General features: G+C 40.7%; 1 protein-coding gene across 1 annotated transcript; it reads left to right on the forward strand.

The window, feature by feature from the left end:
• The first annotated feature begins 5577 nt into the window (after positions 1 to 5577).
• Positions 5578 to 16439, forward strand: LOC134082615 (T-complex protein 1 subunit gamma). Its single transcript, XM_062538449.1, has 14 exons — positions 5578 to 5701; positions 6603 to 6664; positions 6781 to 6831; positions 6938 to 7000; positions 7235 to 7331; positions 9110 to 9227; positions 9800 to 9986; positions 10341 to 10490; positions 11025 to 11157; positions 11430 to 11511; positions 11909 to 12089; positions 13897 to 14142; positions 14677 to 14808; positions 15971 to 16439. The coding sequence occupies exons 1-14, from the start codon at positions 5674 to 5676 to the stop codon at positions 16055 to 16057; spliced, it is 1617 nt and encodes a 538-aa protein (XP_062394433.1). The 5' UTR covers positions 5578 to 5673; the 3' UTR covers positions 16058 to 16439.
• The last annotated feature ends 206 nt before the right edge of the window (positions 16440 to 16645 follow it).

The raw sequence follows: 16645 nt of genomic DNA on the forward strand, positions 1-16645 counted from the left end.
CAGTGCCAACAACACTGCTCAATTAAAATTATAATGTGGCCAAGGGTGTAGTCTTGTAATCTAGAACAAGAGATGCAAACTATGAATTCTGTGATTACGGTATGGTGGACTGCGCCATGCGGTATTGGATGTTTGATCATGAGGATGGAGGTTATTGACCATTTCCAGTGATGTTAAATTGTTCCTTGAGTGTTGATGAGTGTAGTCTATGTGAATGTGGATAATAGTGTGACTGTTCAATGTTAAAAGTTGCAAATGGAGAATTCACTCTTTTGAGAGGTAAAATCTATTTCTGAAATTTCAGACGTGGATGAACTGTGTTTATACTATAAATAAGGACACATAACATATCTGAACTCATATGTCTAGTGCCTAAAAAGTAATCACCCCGTCGGATATTTTCCCTTGTTCCTTTTACATGTGGATGTAAGCCGATTTCTACCAAGTAATGTTAATGAATGAAATATAATGTAAAGTGGATGCAAAAATATTCACCCCCTTCAAGTCAGCATTAATTCACCATTGGCCAAACAATTTAAGCATGGCGTTTGTGTGGATAAGTTTATAAAAGTATTTATAAAAGCAATAATAGGGGGAAATGTCCAAGGGGGTGATTTTTTTAGGCACTGTATACATGTGAGTTCAGATATGTTTCGTGTCCTTATTTTCACCCAATACTCAAATACGAAATAGCAATAAACAATGGTATCAATTAGTAAGTGATTAGTAATAGGCCGTTTTGAATTGTCTGACATTTGAAGATTATGCTTATGCTTAGCTGAAAGGATATTGGCAGTCTGAGTCACATACACAGAACTTGATGCATGGCAAGCCAGCTGTGATGCAAGTACATCATTTCTCTCGGGGTCTCTGATTATTTTCTTCGCTCTGGACTGATGGTAGGACGGACGGTGTTCAAGTTCAAGTTCAAGTTTACTTTATTTATCCTTTAAAAAAGGAAATTTGGTGTGCAGCAGGCATTCAAAGAACATTAAAGGCTTAAAGGACAAGACGTAGACATGGACCAAACAAACACATTAATGACAATATTTGCACGCAGGGCACATACTCAAGTGGACACACCCCCTACTCCCCAAACACATGACAGCCACTAAAGAGAGGGCTATTGTAGTAACTTGGTAAGCCACTGCCTGTGACAGTACCAATAAATAGATAAATAAGTAATAAATAATTAAAAATGGCAATTACTACATGTCACTATGAGTTGAGGCTCCTGATGGCCACTGGGATAAAGGAGTCTCTGGCACGCCTTGTCCTTACAGCAGGGGCTCTGAAGCGTCAGCCTGACGGGAGCAGACTGAAATCCTTAAAAAGTGGATGATCAGGGTATTTCAAAATTTGTTTGGCCTTACTCATGACCCGTTTTGCATACACTACATGTAGCTGAGTAAGATGAACCCCAACCACCTTTGCTGCCACATTAACCACCCTTGATAGCCTACCCTTACTGCTCAGTGGCAGACCACCATATATACCACACAACAATACAAAAAGACAAAACAGATTCAATAAAACTTAAAAAAAATTAAGTCATTAGGGTCCTACACACATTGAATGATCTCATCTTCCTTAAAAAGAAAAGGCGTTGTTGTGCCTTTTTACACATGGCATCAGTGTTGCTCTCAAATGACAATTTGTTGTCGACGATAATGGTTCCCAAATACTTATAATTTGTGACCACATCCACATTCTTGAGTGTACTCCTTGTGTTCTTTGCTGATTTCACCACTCTCTGCAGGGCTTTACGGTGTTGCTGTGTACTGTTCCCAAACTAGGCTGTTACTCCCTATGTGAACATTTGGTTTTTCTATGGCCCTGATGAAGGTCTAAGGACCGAAAGCTTGGTAGTAAATAAATACACATTCTTTTTTGCATGGATCCAAGTGTGCAGAGATTTTTTTCCTAGATATGGTTGTTGTGTAAAAGTTCTTTAGCAGCTGTTGAGGTAGTCTGAAGTTCATGAGGCATTTAGGTGATGGACGTGTTGACTAAATGCATCTTCTGTTGGTTGTGAATGAAAGGCATGTCAGATGTGGAAGTAGCGTGGCTCGGTGAGTGTGATGTACTCATTCCCATTCTCATTTCCTATTTTGAAGAAACTGCTTAATGCATCACATCCTGTCAGTAGCCTATGCATGCTGGAAGGCACTGGCAGAAGGTTTTCTGCTGTTGTTCCATTGTACAGATGTGCATCCTCTGCTATAGCATCATCAGTATTAAGATTTGTTTATTTGTGAGTAATCCATAACACAGATGGGTGGTTGACATGACATGGCCTTTTTTTGGTCCAGAGTGTCAAACTGAAGTAAAGAAATGTCTAATCTGCAAATAAATGTGATTATATTGTTCAGAAAAACCTGCTTTATATGAACATATGGACCATTCATGCCAGTCATATTCCTATTTCTCAAAATGTTCAGCCAAACCAGGAAAAGCTCATATGGCGTGACTGTCCCGAGCCCATTTCATAAAGTTTGATTTTGAATAAAAAAAAATCAAATTAATATATTTTCCCATTACTTAAATACAATGAATACTAAAGATGTCTACTTGTAAGTCTGTAGTGTTTAAAGTCCAGGCATAATATTTTTGAACAAGCCATAAACAAAAACATTTTGTCCCAAAAATCAATATCATATGGTGTGACCCTAAATTATGTTTTTTAAATGTGCAATTGTGTGGAGACCTTTAGGGATAGGGGGTCCTTCCTCATTCAGGAAGTATAATAACTTCTCAGAAGGACATTGAAAGTTTACGTGTTGAGTTATCTCTCATATTTCTTTCAATAAATCAAGCATTTCCAGCACTCCTATCTCAGTTCCACTTTTCGCTGTCTTTTGGTGTGACCCATTTTTCAGGAAAATTTCAAAAGTAAATAGTTTTTGGTCAAAATTACCTTTACATCTATGTTACCATGTTAAAGTGAGCATATGATTTTGGTCCTAGCATGTAGCCTCAATACTCATTGTTCTGCTAAGTGCATGAAACCTCATATGGAGTGACCCCATATCATATGGTGTGATGGGGTTTTGCTGTCACACCATATGATTTATTTGTCACACTATATGATATAATCTGTATTTTCCTACATAAATAATGTTTTTTTCAAACATATGTTTAATTAATAGTTTAGTGTTATACATATTTTAACATATTTAACATGTTGTTAACATTTATTATTTAATATGGCTATGGCTATGGCTATGGCTATGGCTATGGCTATGGCTATGGCTATGGTTATTTAGCAGACGCCTTTGTCCAAAGCGACATACAAATAAATAACAATACAAATTAAATTAACAGTGAACAATTACAAACTAGGGAGAATAGTAATATTATCAGTAAAACAATAATTTTAAGCACTAACCTAATGAGAAATAAAACAGTGAAATGAGAATAGCAATCAAATAAGTCACTCAGTTAATTATATGTAATAATAATAATAACTAAAGCATGGTATGGCTAAATTTAAGGACAATAGCAAAATAAATGTCAAATTCTATCAATAGACAAATTATAACAAAACAATACTATTATACAAACCATAACACATCACAAACTCAAAGGACTAAGTGCATATTAAATAAATATGCCTTAAGACCCCTCTTAAAAGATCCAAAGCTGTTGCTGGAACGGAGAGCACTGGGCAACTCATTCCACCAACACGGAACCACTGAAGAATAGGATCTACAATTTGACCTAGCATGTATGGTTGGTCGACATAACAGACGCTCCTCAGAAGATCGCAATGGGCGGTTGGGAATGTACATCGTGATTAAAGAACTGAAGTAGCTGGGAGCAGATCCAGTCAGTGTCCTATAGGCCAGAGTGAGAGATTTAAATTTAATTCTGGCTACTATAGGGAGCCAGTGGAGAGTAACTAGGAGAGGGGTTACATGTGTCCTCTTTGGCTGATTGAAGACCAGTCGTGCTGCAGCATTCTGAATCATCTGTAGTGGTCTTAAAACACAAGCAGGTAGGCCAGCTAACAGAGAATTACAGTAGTCCAGCTTGGAGATAACCATTGCCTGTACAAGAAGCTGAGTGGAATCTTGTGTCAGATAAGGTCTGATCTTGATATGTGGCACCTATACCCAAGTGCTATACAATATCTGGTGGAATTCTGTTTTACAAAGTTCTGAGTTTTTAACAGTGATCCTTTATGTGATATATTTGTCTTAAACTGTGATTTATTGTTTGTGAAATGCATATATTCACATTTTTGCGTTAACAGATTGTTATTTGGTGTAATTTATCATATGGTGTGACACCATATCAGTTGGTGTGACATCAAGAAACATCAAGAAATTATGAAAATAAGAAGGCTTTCGGAGTCTAAATCATACAAATCTGAATGTAACAGATAGGAAATAGGGTCAGCAAACATTGTATGCATTTCATTTCTTTTGTATCAAGATATGTCCAAATTAATATGAAGTTTATTGAAAGATTAGGGACAAATGCCTTACTTTGTGTATTGATGAATAAATATACTGTAAAATATAATACATTTCCACAAGGAAATGCTAGATCTTGATGAAGTAAAGATAGAAGATTATGATACACTGACTCACATAAAAAATATATACCCCATCATAGTTTTACACACAATAACTTTCATGTCACACCATATGATAATTTTAGTCACTAACACAAGACATTAGTGAATAAATATGAATTACAATACAAATTCTAAAAGATCATACATATTTTGGGAATGGGAGAGTCAGTACAACATAACTAAGTGATTTCCATGCATAATATCTGAATTTTTTTTCAAAAACTTTTTTTCGGCCTAAAACGTCAACCACCCAGATGCATTTCTGATTGATTATTCGGATTCCAATCAAAGTAATTCTGTTTAATAGATTGAATTCTTAGAGAGGTGAAATGTTTGGCCTGTTAGGTATGCAGAATATGGGATGGATGTGTGTGCCCATCTTGTATCCTATGGGTCATATCAGCAGTCTGCCACTGGACACTTTGGCTTGTGCCCCCCAATGACTCCACAACAAAGGCCCATGCAAGAAGAAGACACATCAAATTGGCCACATTGGCTTCTGGATGCAGGGAGGTGTTGTCAGGTCTTGTCAGATGACATGACATTTACAGATAAGAGGGCCAATTGTGGGGCACCTGTGTGGCACCTGTGTGCCTCACTGTCTGTCCCATGAAGCTGTTCTACAGCTCAGATGCAGCAGGTTGGAATTTGGAAATGTTTAAATCAAAAACAAAATAACTGACACATGTTGTGCTGATGTGCAACTCTTATCAGCCAATGATTGAGCTCACCTGCTTTGAAAAGATTTACATCATTAACAATATAGCCACTAGCATTTATGTTATGCTTCTTAAACCTATTGGGGCGGCAGATGGTTGACGGTGAAGGAAAGCTGCTGAAACTGAGGAAACGACGAGAACATCTCATTCATTTGTGCGCTCGTGCTGTGTCACGCCTGGGGCGTGGCGAACGTGGCGGATTCCTATTTCGTATTTGCGATTGGCTTGCTTTGTTGTACATCAAAGTTTCCTACGCTCTAATTGGTACGTCGCTTAAGCCACTGCCTAGTTTCTAGACAATCGTACCGACCCTGCTGGTTCTTCTTTCCCCGTGGTTGATTTTGGTTGCCGGTTAGTTTGCTCACTGCAAAAATGATGGGACGACCGGTTCTCGTGTTAAGTGAGTATCAATGATGTTGTATTTCCAGATAATCCCTTTAGTTATCCATGAAGTTGTAGCGTTTTGTGAAATTATCTCCTCTACCTTGTGTGTGTCGTACTTTGCACGCGGAACATCAGCTAACTTGCTAGCTAACTTGCTAGCTGCCTCCCTGTAGCATCCCAACACGCAGTCACAAAAGCTAGCAAGGGAAGCTAACGTAAGCTAGTTATGAGCATGGAAGAGTCCCTACGCTAAAGGCAAAGATGGGGGAAAAAATATTGTGTGTCATCCTAGCAGCTCTTGGATATAATGGTTGTGCGAGCTGATGGCTTTTTAGTGAACTGCAACGTTCAAAATGAGTATTCAAGTAAGGTTACATTTGAAAGTGCATTGCAAGCCAACTTATTCCAGTGATAAGAAGTCAGAAGAAAGCCGTCTGTTGGTATGAGTGAAGTAGCTAGCGATAACTTTTTTGTCTGCCCTAGAGTTATAACAAGTGTTTTGACAGCTAATTTGCAAGTGGACTGTTTTCTTAGCTTGCTATAGAGTACCTTGACGGCTAAGCTCGTAAGCTAACACGCTTAAGTAGGTAGCCGACGCTATCCGTAACCTACATGATTGACTGGAGATGCCGATTATGGCTATTGTATTGCCTGTGTGAATATGAAATTATTCACCTACATACAGTGACTCTTACTTGACTGAAATGCACTCAGGCCTGTGAGTTAACGGGACTATCAATAAGTAAGTGAAAATCAGTGATTTTGTGGCGAGCAGTAAGATGAAGTCCACTGGGGTTGAGTTTGAAAGGTTTGACATTTGGCTTCTTAGTGGATTTTATTATAACGTTAGCATTGTCAATGTCAACTAAATGTATCCGTATTAAAGGGATTAATAAATTCTTTATTTTTCTGTACAGGTCAGAATATGAAAAGAGAGTCTGGACGGAAAGTCCAGACAGGAAACATCAACGCAGCTAAGGTGAGATGAGATTGTAGTCCTCTATCATGTGACGTGTAGTTATGAGACCTGTGTTGATGTACTGTGTGATCAAAGTTATATTTTTTATTCTAACATATCTTTGTGCTTATATTTAGACAATAGCTGACGTCATCAGGACTTGTCTAGGTCCAAGAGCTATGATGAAGGTTTGTGTCAAGTTCATCTGTATTGCCAGCATTTTTAAGATAAAACTGTAGTTATACATTTGTATATTTAGTGTGTAGTCTCTTATTTTATTCCATGTTTTGGCAGATGCTTTTGGATCCCATGGGTGGCATCGTCATGACCAATGATGGAAATGCTATTCTCAGAGAGGTATGCAGTCTTTCAAATTAAGCTGATCTATTTGCTATTGGTTGGCACATGCCTCAGTCCAAACAGCTTGATATGTAATGGTTTAGAGATAGTTTGTCTGCATCTAAGATTCAAAAGTTGTAAAGTTGTGTGTGTTTGCCTGTCAGCTATGGTACCGATACACATGAATTCATGAAATCATTGCCGATTGTTAGAAAGAAGATTAAGTTGTAGGCCAACATTTCCTCCATCTAGATCCAAGTACAGCACCCAGCAGCCAAGTCTATGATTGAGATCAGTCGTACCCAGGACGAGGAGGTGGGAGATGGCACCACCTCTGTAATCATTCTCGGTAAGTTTCCCAGGGCTTTCCGGTGTACGTGGCCAGAGGCGGACATCACTGGTTCAGAAAGTAAAACTCCTGCCAAGTATTCGATCCAACCATTTAGTAAACCAGCTCATTCTACTTAGCAGCCAGGCAGATCAGATAATTAGTGATATCACCTGTCTTAAGTGCACATGTAGAAAGAATATATGACGACACTTTTACTTTCTAGAACTGGGATGTACGTCTCTATTCATGGCATGGCATCCAGTGTATTGACTGCTTTAAACTGACAGACTTCAAACCCTCTGACAAATCTGTTTTCACTGTGATTTTGGGTGTTGTTGGGTGTGACCGCACTTTCTCAAATAATCTGTGTCATCGAGCACTCACTAGCTGCGTTTCCATTACAAATATGCGCAAAAACTTTGTCGATATTGTCTTAATGTCGAAAATCATAATTTTCGCAATTGCGGTGTTTCCATTACATTCGGCTAACTAAATTAAAATCTTGTGTATTCTCGCGTGCTGTAAGTCATTAGGAGACATGGCGGTTATCAACATAACCCAGATTTACACTAAATGCATTCAAATTGCCACCACGGCACTAACGCCGATTATCAGTCATTAGGCTATAAGCCATCAGCGGAGGAGGCCTACGTTTTGGTGGGGCAGAAACATAAAATTAAAAATGACATATTTCACAGGAGTTTGTTGTAGGCCTATGCTTAAATCATGTCACAGCCATGTCCGTGGAATATTTCGTAGATCAGCCCAGTTGATTAGTTTCTAGAACTAGAATCTAGAATCTAGATTTCTTTCAGCACCGTTCTCATCACGTTAAACCAGCAAAGCATAGCAACGTTGTTGCCATGGGTAAACAAAACTAGTTGAGCGTTTTTGAGAAAGTGTTGTCGGCGAGTTCACACATATATATATATATATATATATATATATATATATATATATATATATATATATATATATATATATATATTTATATTGTCAATATATATATCTATGGAGTTCACAGAGGAGCTGTGGATTCAACATTTTAGAATGACACGAGCCACTTTTAATGAAAAAATATATAATTTTTTTACATTATTCTCCCGGTGCCACTTCCTGTCGACAGTCTTCTTCGTCTGTTTCGTTCCTCCTAACATCCGGTTGTTGGATCACGTGACTCGTCAGATGCGAAAAAAGTGTTTCCATTGCAGTTTTGCGAAATATACAAATTTCGATACGCTCGAAATACCACCTCACCTGAGCGCAAAAACTTTTTATCGAAAAATGTGAGTTTTTTCGAAATGTGTGTGTTTCCCATTAAGCACATCTCTTTTCGCAACTCTTAATTTGCGCAATTTAATGGTCAATGGAAACGCAGCTACTGAACACTGCATCTTGGCTCCTGTTATTGCTGTTGATGATCTTGAAGCAGCACTAAAGCACCTTTCCTCTGTCCTCTGATGCTATTTGTTTATCCAGCAAATAACAATGTCCACAGACAATGTAGAGTATGTTGCATGATTTTATGACAGTATGATGTATTGCGATAACGAAGCAAGTCAAATTTGTAGTTTCTTATGTCTCATTTCATCGAACTACAGGTACGTTACATGATCTGGTAAAGTTACATAGTGCGGTTATAGACGATAGAGGGCCGCAAAGTGAATGCCGAAGTGACGTTCACCCTGTTACAAGTTGATGAACCACTGAAATGATTATGAAACATTATTCTAGGGTACAAAAAACTATTTAGTGTTGCTTTAATGGTGTGTGCTTTCTGTCTTCTGCAACTGTAGCTGGTGAGATGCTCGCTGTTGCTGAGGCGTTCCTGCAGCAGCAGATGCATCCCACAATAGTGATCAGTGCCTACAGACAAGCCCTGGACGACATGCTCAACATGCTCAAAGACATCAGGTATCATTGTCATAAATGTCCTTTTTTTTTTTTTTTAAATATATATAACTTTTATTTTTTGGTATTTCTTAATACATATACAAATAAAATTCCAAGTTAACCTTAAATGTCCTTCAGGAAGAATAAAGTTATGTGTTTGTCTGTCCAGTTTCGTCAGTCTGACAGTGGCTTTATTTATCTGCCTGACTTGGTGAACATCGCGTTCAGTCTTTTTACAATCCGTGTTTTCATCAGATGTTTCTTAAGGGGGGTTCAAACCTAAGATTTGTGATTAGATGAACTGCAATGTTCTGAAACCTTGCAACTGCGACTAGAACTTGGTAAATGCTTTGCGACGGCTTGCAACTGCTGGTAACTGTGTGCAGCATTTAATTCACACGGCTGCAATTCTTTCTGCAACAGTTTCGTCTCGTTGCAGTGCTTTGATGTGAATCGGGCCTTAGGCTGTCTGGCTGATACAGCCTCATGCTTAGTGTCTCATGATGACTATCTGTCATGCATGTTCGTTGCTAGGATGTGTATTTTGTTTTTAGGGATTTGAGGTCACATTCTCCCTGTATTGTCTGAAACAGCACACCAGTGGATGTGAACAACCGGGAAATGATGCTTAAGATCATCAACTCTGCCATCAACACAAAAGCACTGAGCCGCTGGTCTGATATGGCCTGCAACATCGCCTTGGACGCCGTGCGCACGGTTGAGCTTGAGGACGGGGGCCGCAAAGAAATTGACATCAAGAAGTACGCCAAAGTGGAGAAGGTATGACTTACAGTATTACCTGCTATATGCAAGTTTTCAACATTGGCTTTTCTGTTCATTTCAAATTACCCATGTAGTGAATGATATCAGTAGACAAGGATTTCCACTATCTAACCCTATGGTATTTGTGGAGTTTCGGACAATGATAGGCTTGTTTACTGTTGCCATGGTAGCATGTATTTGTACCCGAAATATTTATTGAAATATGGGTTTACATGCATAATTAGTTTCAGCTGTTTTATGGTTGCTGGTTTGGATGAATGTTTTTTTTCTCTCTTCTCCCTAAAATATTAACTTGTGATGTGATCTGTGCTATGTTCTCTGTGTGTGTGTGTGTGTGTGTAATGTCATCAGGTCCCGGGAGGATTTATCGAGGAATCCTGTGTGCTGAGAGGCGTGATGGTGAACAAGGACGTCACACACCCTCGCATGCGTCGCCTCATCAAAAACCCCCGCATCCTTCTTCTCGACTGTTCTTTGGAGTACAAAAAGGGAGAGAGCCAGGTGAGTGAATCCCTTTTGGAAGGAAGTGTAGAAATCGATTTGGCCAGTAGGTGCCGCTCAGGATGCCCAATTCATGGTTGAATCGAGAGAATGTGATGTATTTGACGACCTCCCATCATGACTGTTTATACATGAATTTCAATGCAGCATCACAAAAACAGCTTTTCAGCTATGGGGCAAAAGGCTTCATAGATCAGCATGGAGCAGTGCTCTCCATGAAAAGATTACAAGCACCAATCAAAATGGCAATGGTTAGAGAATGCTCAATATCATGTCTTTCCATCCACCAAAAAATTTTGGATGTTCTATTAAGAATGCAAATGGAAAGATAAACTCTGAACTGACATGTTGTTTTCATTGGGACAAGAGTGTTTCATTGAGTGTCTAGTTTTGTTAGAAAAAGGGAAACCTCTTTATGGGTCATAATAACATTATAAAATTACAAAAGGTATAGGAAAGTATAGGAAAGTATATACAAAAGGTATAGGAAAGTATAGCATCCTTAATGCTTTCTCATCCTTCTTGTCCATCCAGACTGATATTGAAATCACACGTGAGGAGGACTTCGCCCGCATTCTGCAGATGGAGGAAGAGTACATCCAGCAGATCTGCGAAGACATCATTCGTCTTAAACCCGACCTGGTCTTTACAGAGAAAGGCATTTCTGGTAGGGCTTTTTTTTTTTTTGGAAAAAGAAACACTCTATACAGGACTCCATTGGTTACCATTTTTGTCATTTGTCATTTGTATAAAAAAGCACTCCTTTTTTTATACCTATATACATATACTCTTGTTTATACACTGTGAAGTCTCACAGTAGACTAACTTGAAACGTGTGCAAAATATTTCTATTTGATTATCGTCATCCTATTCCATTTTATAATTCAAATCGATCTCTTGCCGTTCGTCTTGGCTTCATCACTGTCCTCTACCCATTAGACTTGGCTCAGCACTACCTGGTGAAGGCAAACATCACAGCTATCCGCCGTGTGAGGAAGACCGACAACCACCGTATTGCCAGGTGAGCAACGTTATGCATTTATCCTCAACAAGACTTGTATATTTATGAGAAGACACAATGACACAATGCATTACAGCAAGACTGGGTAGAATGCTATGTAGCCTACCCTTTAGACTAGAGCATAGTTTTGCCCAAATGGAGCAACAAGAAGAGAATGTGTAACGGAAGTGTGTGCGACTTCAGTTGCATGGTAAGGATGATGTACAAATGAGATGATTGTTGAGCAGAGTTTCAATTGCTCTGAAGGGAGGGGGTGGTACTAGGGTGCTAGCTCTGTTTGAACGTCAACAGAAGTGACATTAGCCAACATCGCTTTGAGCACCTTTAATTAATTGTGACAGTGTAGGGGAAAAATACTCAAATATGAAACCAAGTGCTTGTCTCCTCCCATCCTTAGAGCGTGTGGAGCTCGCATCGCTAGCCGAACAGATGAAATCAAGGATGAGGATTTGGGAACGGGAGCTGGGCTCTTTGAGGTGAAGAAGATCGGAGACGAGTACTTCACCTTCGTCACTGAGTGCAAAGACCCCAAAGCCTGCACCATCCTGCTCAGAGGAGCCAGCAAAGAAATCCTTGCGGTAAGAAATCCTTGCGGTTTTCTGCGCCATTAGGCTTCGCCGTTGCTGCTACTTTGCTTATTTATTGCCTTTTTCCCCCATTTTTCCTTAAAATTCCTTATTTGTATTATTATATTTTTTGTAATAAATAGCCCTAGACATAAGGCGTGTTTCCTTTACCCTGGCTCTGGGACTTTTTTGGGGGAAGGTACTTTTGACCGTGCCGCGACTGGCCTGGTCCTCTCAGACGTTGTGTCTCCATTACAGTGATGGCCCTGTATGGACCTCGCGACACCGTCATCAAATCACGTCCGTTTACTCGGTTCGATATAGCTGTCACTTAAGTCATTTCTATACCAACTAAGACTGCAGATTCGTAAAGAAACGCAAGCACCCACATCATAAGTGTATCTAGATTAACTATATACCAAACATGAAATGTTATCGTGACTAGAGGAGCTGTAAACAGCTTGTAGGCTTAGGTTGCGTGTACGAAACCGCTAGCTAGCTAGCGAACATCACTCATTAGGCTACGGTGCAAAAGTTAGCTAGCCAGGTCGGTTAACAGGCTAAATTAAATGGTTTATTGTGTCCGAAAGTGTGTCTTATTGGTATCACACACAAGCAATGAGGTTAGTTTGTAACAACAATACACGTTTAACCACAGTCCTTAGCTTCCTAGCCAGCAAACCTTACTAGCCCTTGCCATTGACTTTCTATGTACTGTGCTAGCTAGCTCTGACTAGGAGACTGGAAGGACTAGAAGAGTTCTTTTGACGAGTAGAGTCAAGTAGATCGTCTTCTGCTTCTCATGTTGTGAAAAAATCCTCTAGCAACTCCTCACTTCAAATTTCGAGGTTGTTTGTCGTGATCTGCTGATGTCACTGCGACAACCAATCTGCGCGAGGTAGCCACTAGTACCGCCCAGCGAGACTACCGGGCCATTTTTAGTACCTACCCTCCATCAGGTACTCCTTTAGTTCCTGTAAATGGCCCTGAAGACGGCCCTGTCGGAACGGCCCGGTCAGTGGAGACACGCGCACACGGCGAAGTCCCTGAAAAACGGCCCGATAGTTCCGATAGTGGAAACACGCCTATACGAGCTTCTGTGACTTTTGGGTCATTGTGTTGCATCTAGCTTGGCTGGCTTTAACAGGCTTATTAAATAATGGTCTAATGTCTGACAATTTGTCATGCAATTGTAGTAGTTCTGAGAAGTCTGTTGGTGTGTAACTTAAAGTATTTGGTGTCTTTTTGAAAGTTTATTATTATCTAAAGGCTAAAGTTGAGTGCTTGGTCAAGTTGAGACCAGTGCAGAGGATTCAGTTTTTCAATATTCCCCACATTCGTGCGGTTAAGATTACTTAATTTGAGCATGCCAGTTAATCGCATGGTTAGACAGTTGGTTTTGTTAACCAATGTTTTTGAAGATGTCTCCAGGTCTGTAGAGCTTTTTCTTTTCTTTCTTTTTTTTTAAATAGAGAGGTTACAGTATCAAGATCAATGTGAGACAATATTTGCATGATAACATGCAGAAACACTGGTCTTACTGGTTTCATTTTTTAAACTAGTCTATTTAGTGTAATTTGATAGGCCTATTTAAGGTCATGTCATGTGCATGAAAAAGGTAGCCTAATCCACTCCAGCAGTGCATTGCTGCATGTAGAAATGCTGTGTGTGTGGCCTGTAAGTTGAAAATTGCCAGATCGCGTAGCAAGATGGCAAGATACAAAGTAGCACAATTTAACTAAATGTGTTGATGGCACTGACTGCTGTCTGTGACTGACTGACTGACTGACTGACTGCTGTCTGTGACTGCTGCGTTCAGGAAGTGGAGCGGAACCTGCAGGATGCCATGCAGGTGTGCAGGAACGTGCTGCTGGAGCCCTACCTGCTGCCAGGTGGGGGCGCTGTGGAGATGGCCGTGTCCAACCGGCTGACTGAGCGCTCGCGGGCCATGACCGGGATAGAGCAGTGGCCGTACCGCGCTGTGGCTCAGGCCCTCGAGGTCATCCCCCGTACACTCATCCAGAACTGCGGAGCCAGCACCATCCGAGTGCTCACCTCACTCAGGGTAAGAAGGGGCCCGGCAGTCATGAGCCTCTCAACTTGTTCTCTTATACTCTTAACCCATTCATGTATCAGGTTTAAACAACATAGAATTTCAGTCCCATTCAGCCTTGGTGTGTGTGTGTGGTGTATTCTCATGTGACTATTTGACAAGATTCTATGGAGTGCAAAATGTGTAAGGTCTTGTGCCAGTCAATTTAGCACATTTTAAGAATATCTTGTGCTCTTTGCGCACTGTTGGAAGGCCACTCTGCTCAAACCTGATCTTGACTAATAACAGTGTAAACACAGTTTAAGTGATTTCACTCTTGTTCCCAATTTATTACATCAGTCTTGTACCACTTGTCATTTTTTGTTTTTATTTCCATTTCTTTTATTGTTATTTTTTTAGAGTGCAGCTGCCTTTTAAAACTCAATTTAAAAAGCCCTTCAGTGGATAGCTTCATTTGGCTGCCTGCACAGCATGTCATTACAGAGTACTTTACATAACGGACTTTGGGCGACTGTTTAAGTCCAACTGTTCATTTGTGCCCCACAGGCGAAGCACACCCAGGAGGGCTGTGCATCATGGGGAGTGAACGGCGAGACGGGCGTCCTCGCCGAAATGAACGAGCTGGGCATCTTGGAACCACTGGCAGTGAAGGCTCAGGTCTACAAAACCGCTGTGGAGGTGAGCCCAGTTGTCTGTGTAGCCACACTAAAATGAGCGATCCTGAAACGCCTCGGACACCAGCGCCGACGAGAGTGCGGCGCACTCCACTGTCGACATTCGATTACTAAGTCAACATTGTTTTGAATACAAGCCCACACACCAGCACAGGTGGCAGCAGAGTTTGATGCGGCTGTGTTGAGAACGGTATTGTCTTGGTAATCAAATCTCTAAAAGCGGAGTGCGCCACACTAATGTCTCGGCGTCGGTGTCCACAGCACTTATCTCGTGCGCTAACAGGCAAGCTACTACGCCAGGCGTGCAACTGAAGTGTTCTGTTCACCGAGCACCTGCTGCTACAGTTAGCTTCCACTGTAATTAATGAACCTGGCTACCGCTACACAAGATGTGAGTGGGCACGTACAGGAAACGTTTTTTATGCTCCAGAACCGCAGAATCACACTTGGCCAATCATGTCAAACTTCCAGTGAACTTCTGGTGGCCTTTTAATTTGCACATTACATTGCTGCAGATTTGGTGCAACATTGCCAAAAGTTAACCACAACTGTTTGCCAGATAACAGAGATTTCTGCAGGGGTACTTTTCCGTGAGAAGATACACCAAGCAATCCGATTGACTGGACACATGGCTGTTCAATTGGAATAGGAACGGCCTACACCACCTCTTTTAACCTGATTTAAATTTCTGATCCTGGCATTTTCATTCCGATTGAGGTGTTTATGTAAGAATTTGAATTCCAATTGAGCCGTTTTTCCATTTCTAATTGGGTGTTCTAAACGTGGCAAATGAGTAACTAACTAACGAGTTACAGGGCTTAGCAAGCAAGGAAATATCTAAGTATCTATTTTCAAATCTTGAATGGCCTGGCCTACATCAGAATTTAGGCACTGTGCCTGAGCTTTAAGCCTTCGAGCTATGCTGCTGGAACCACCAGTGGATACCTGTCAGTTCCTGTTGGTGCCACTTTTGAGCAAGTATCAGGAAAACAACATTGCTGGTACGTTCTGTTCTTGTGGGACTGACAATTTCTTTACTGATGCTAAAGCTTACTTCACTGTATTCTGATCTTTAACTTTACTGAAAGTGATCTTGAGTGGAGCTACAGGGCCAGGGCAAAGTCAACCCTGATATGACCCTACATTCCTCTCTTCCTTTGTTTCAGACGGCCATCTTGCTGCTGCGTATCGATGACATCGTGTCAGGGCACAAGAAGAAGAAGGACGGGGATGAGATGGGAGGCCCGGAGTAGAGGAACAAGGGGTACAGGGGGTACAAGGGTTACGCAAAGCTGTGGTTGGAATAGGAGGATTGGGCCAAGAAGACCGGGAATAGTGGGTGAAGCATAGACCGCACTTAGCGTGTAAAAAAAAAAAGATGTTGTCGTCTCATTTGCGTGTTGGTTCCTCATGTTTTGCTTTCTTTTGATAAACCGATCAGTGTCTCCCTGAATTAGTCTTCGTCATTTATGCCTGACGTGGTAAGAAGGGCTGTTGGTGACTCTCCAGACCTTTGGCTTGGACTTTGTGAATAAACATGCCTGTCCTATTCACCCTGACTTCACTCCATGGCTGGTTAATGGCACTGTTGCTTTTATTTGCTACCATTGATAAAGTTTCATGAACAAAAACAAATGTTTTCTGGCATTCTTTCCTCATATATGCACTATAGGGTGGTTCATAAGAATTTTAAATCTAACGTGTTCAAGTTTTGTGAAACCGAAACGAACCGATAACCTTAGCTGAAATGACAGGCCAACAATGAGACCCTGAAGGCAACCTCGGAGGTGCAAAGGCAGCCTTGATATGATCGGAAATTATCGAAAAGTTAGGGATATCTG

Source organism: Sardina pilchardus, chromosome 6 (genome assembly GCF_963854185.1).
Source record: "Sardina pilchardus chromosome 6, fSarPil1.1, whole genome shotgun sequence".
NCBI classification, from domain to species: Eukaryota; Metazoa; Chordata; class Actinopteri; order Clupeiformes; family Clupeidae; genus Sardina; species Sardina pilchardus.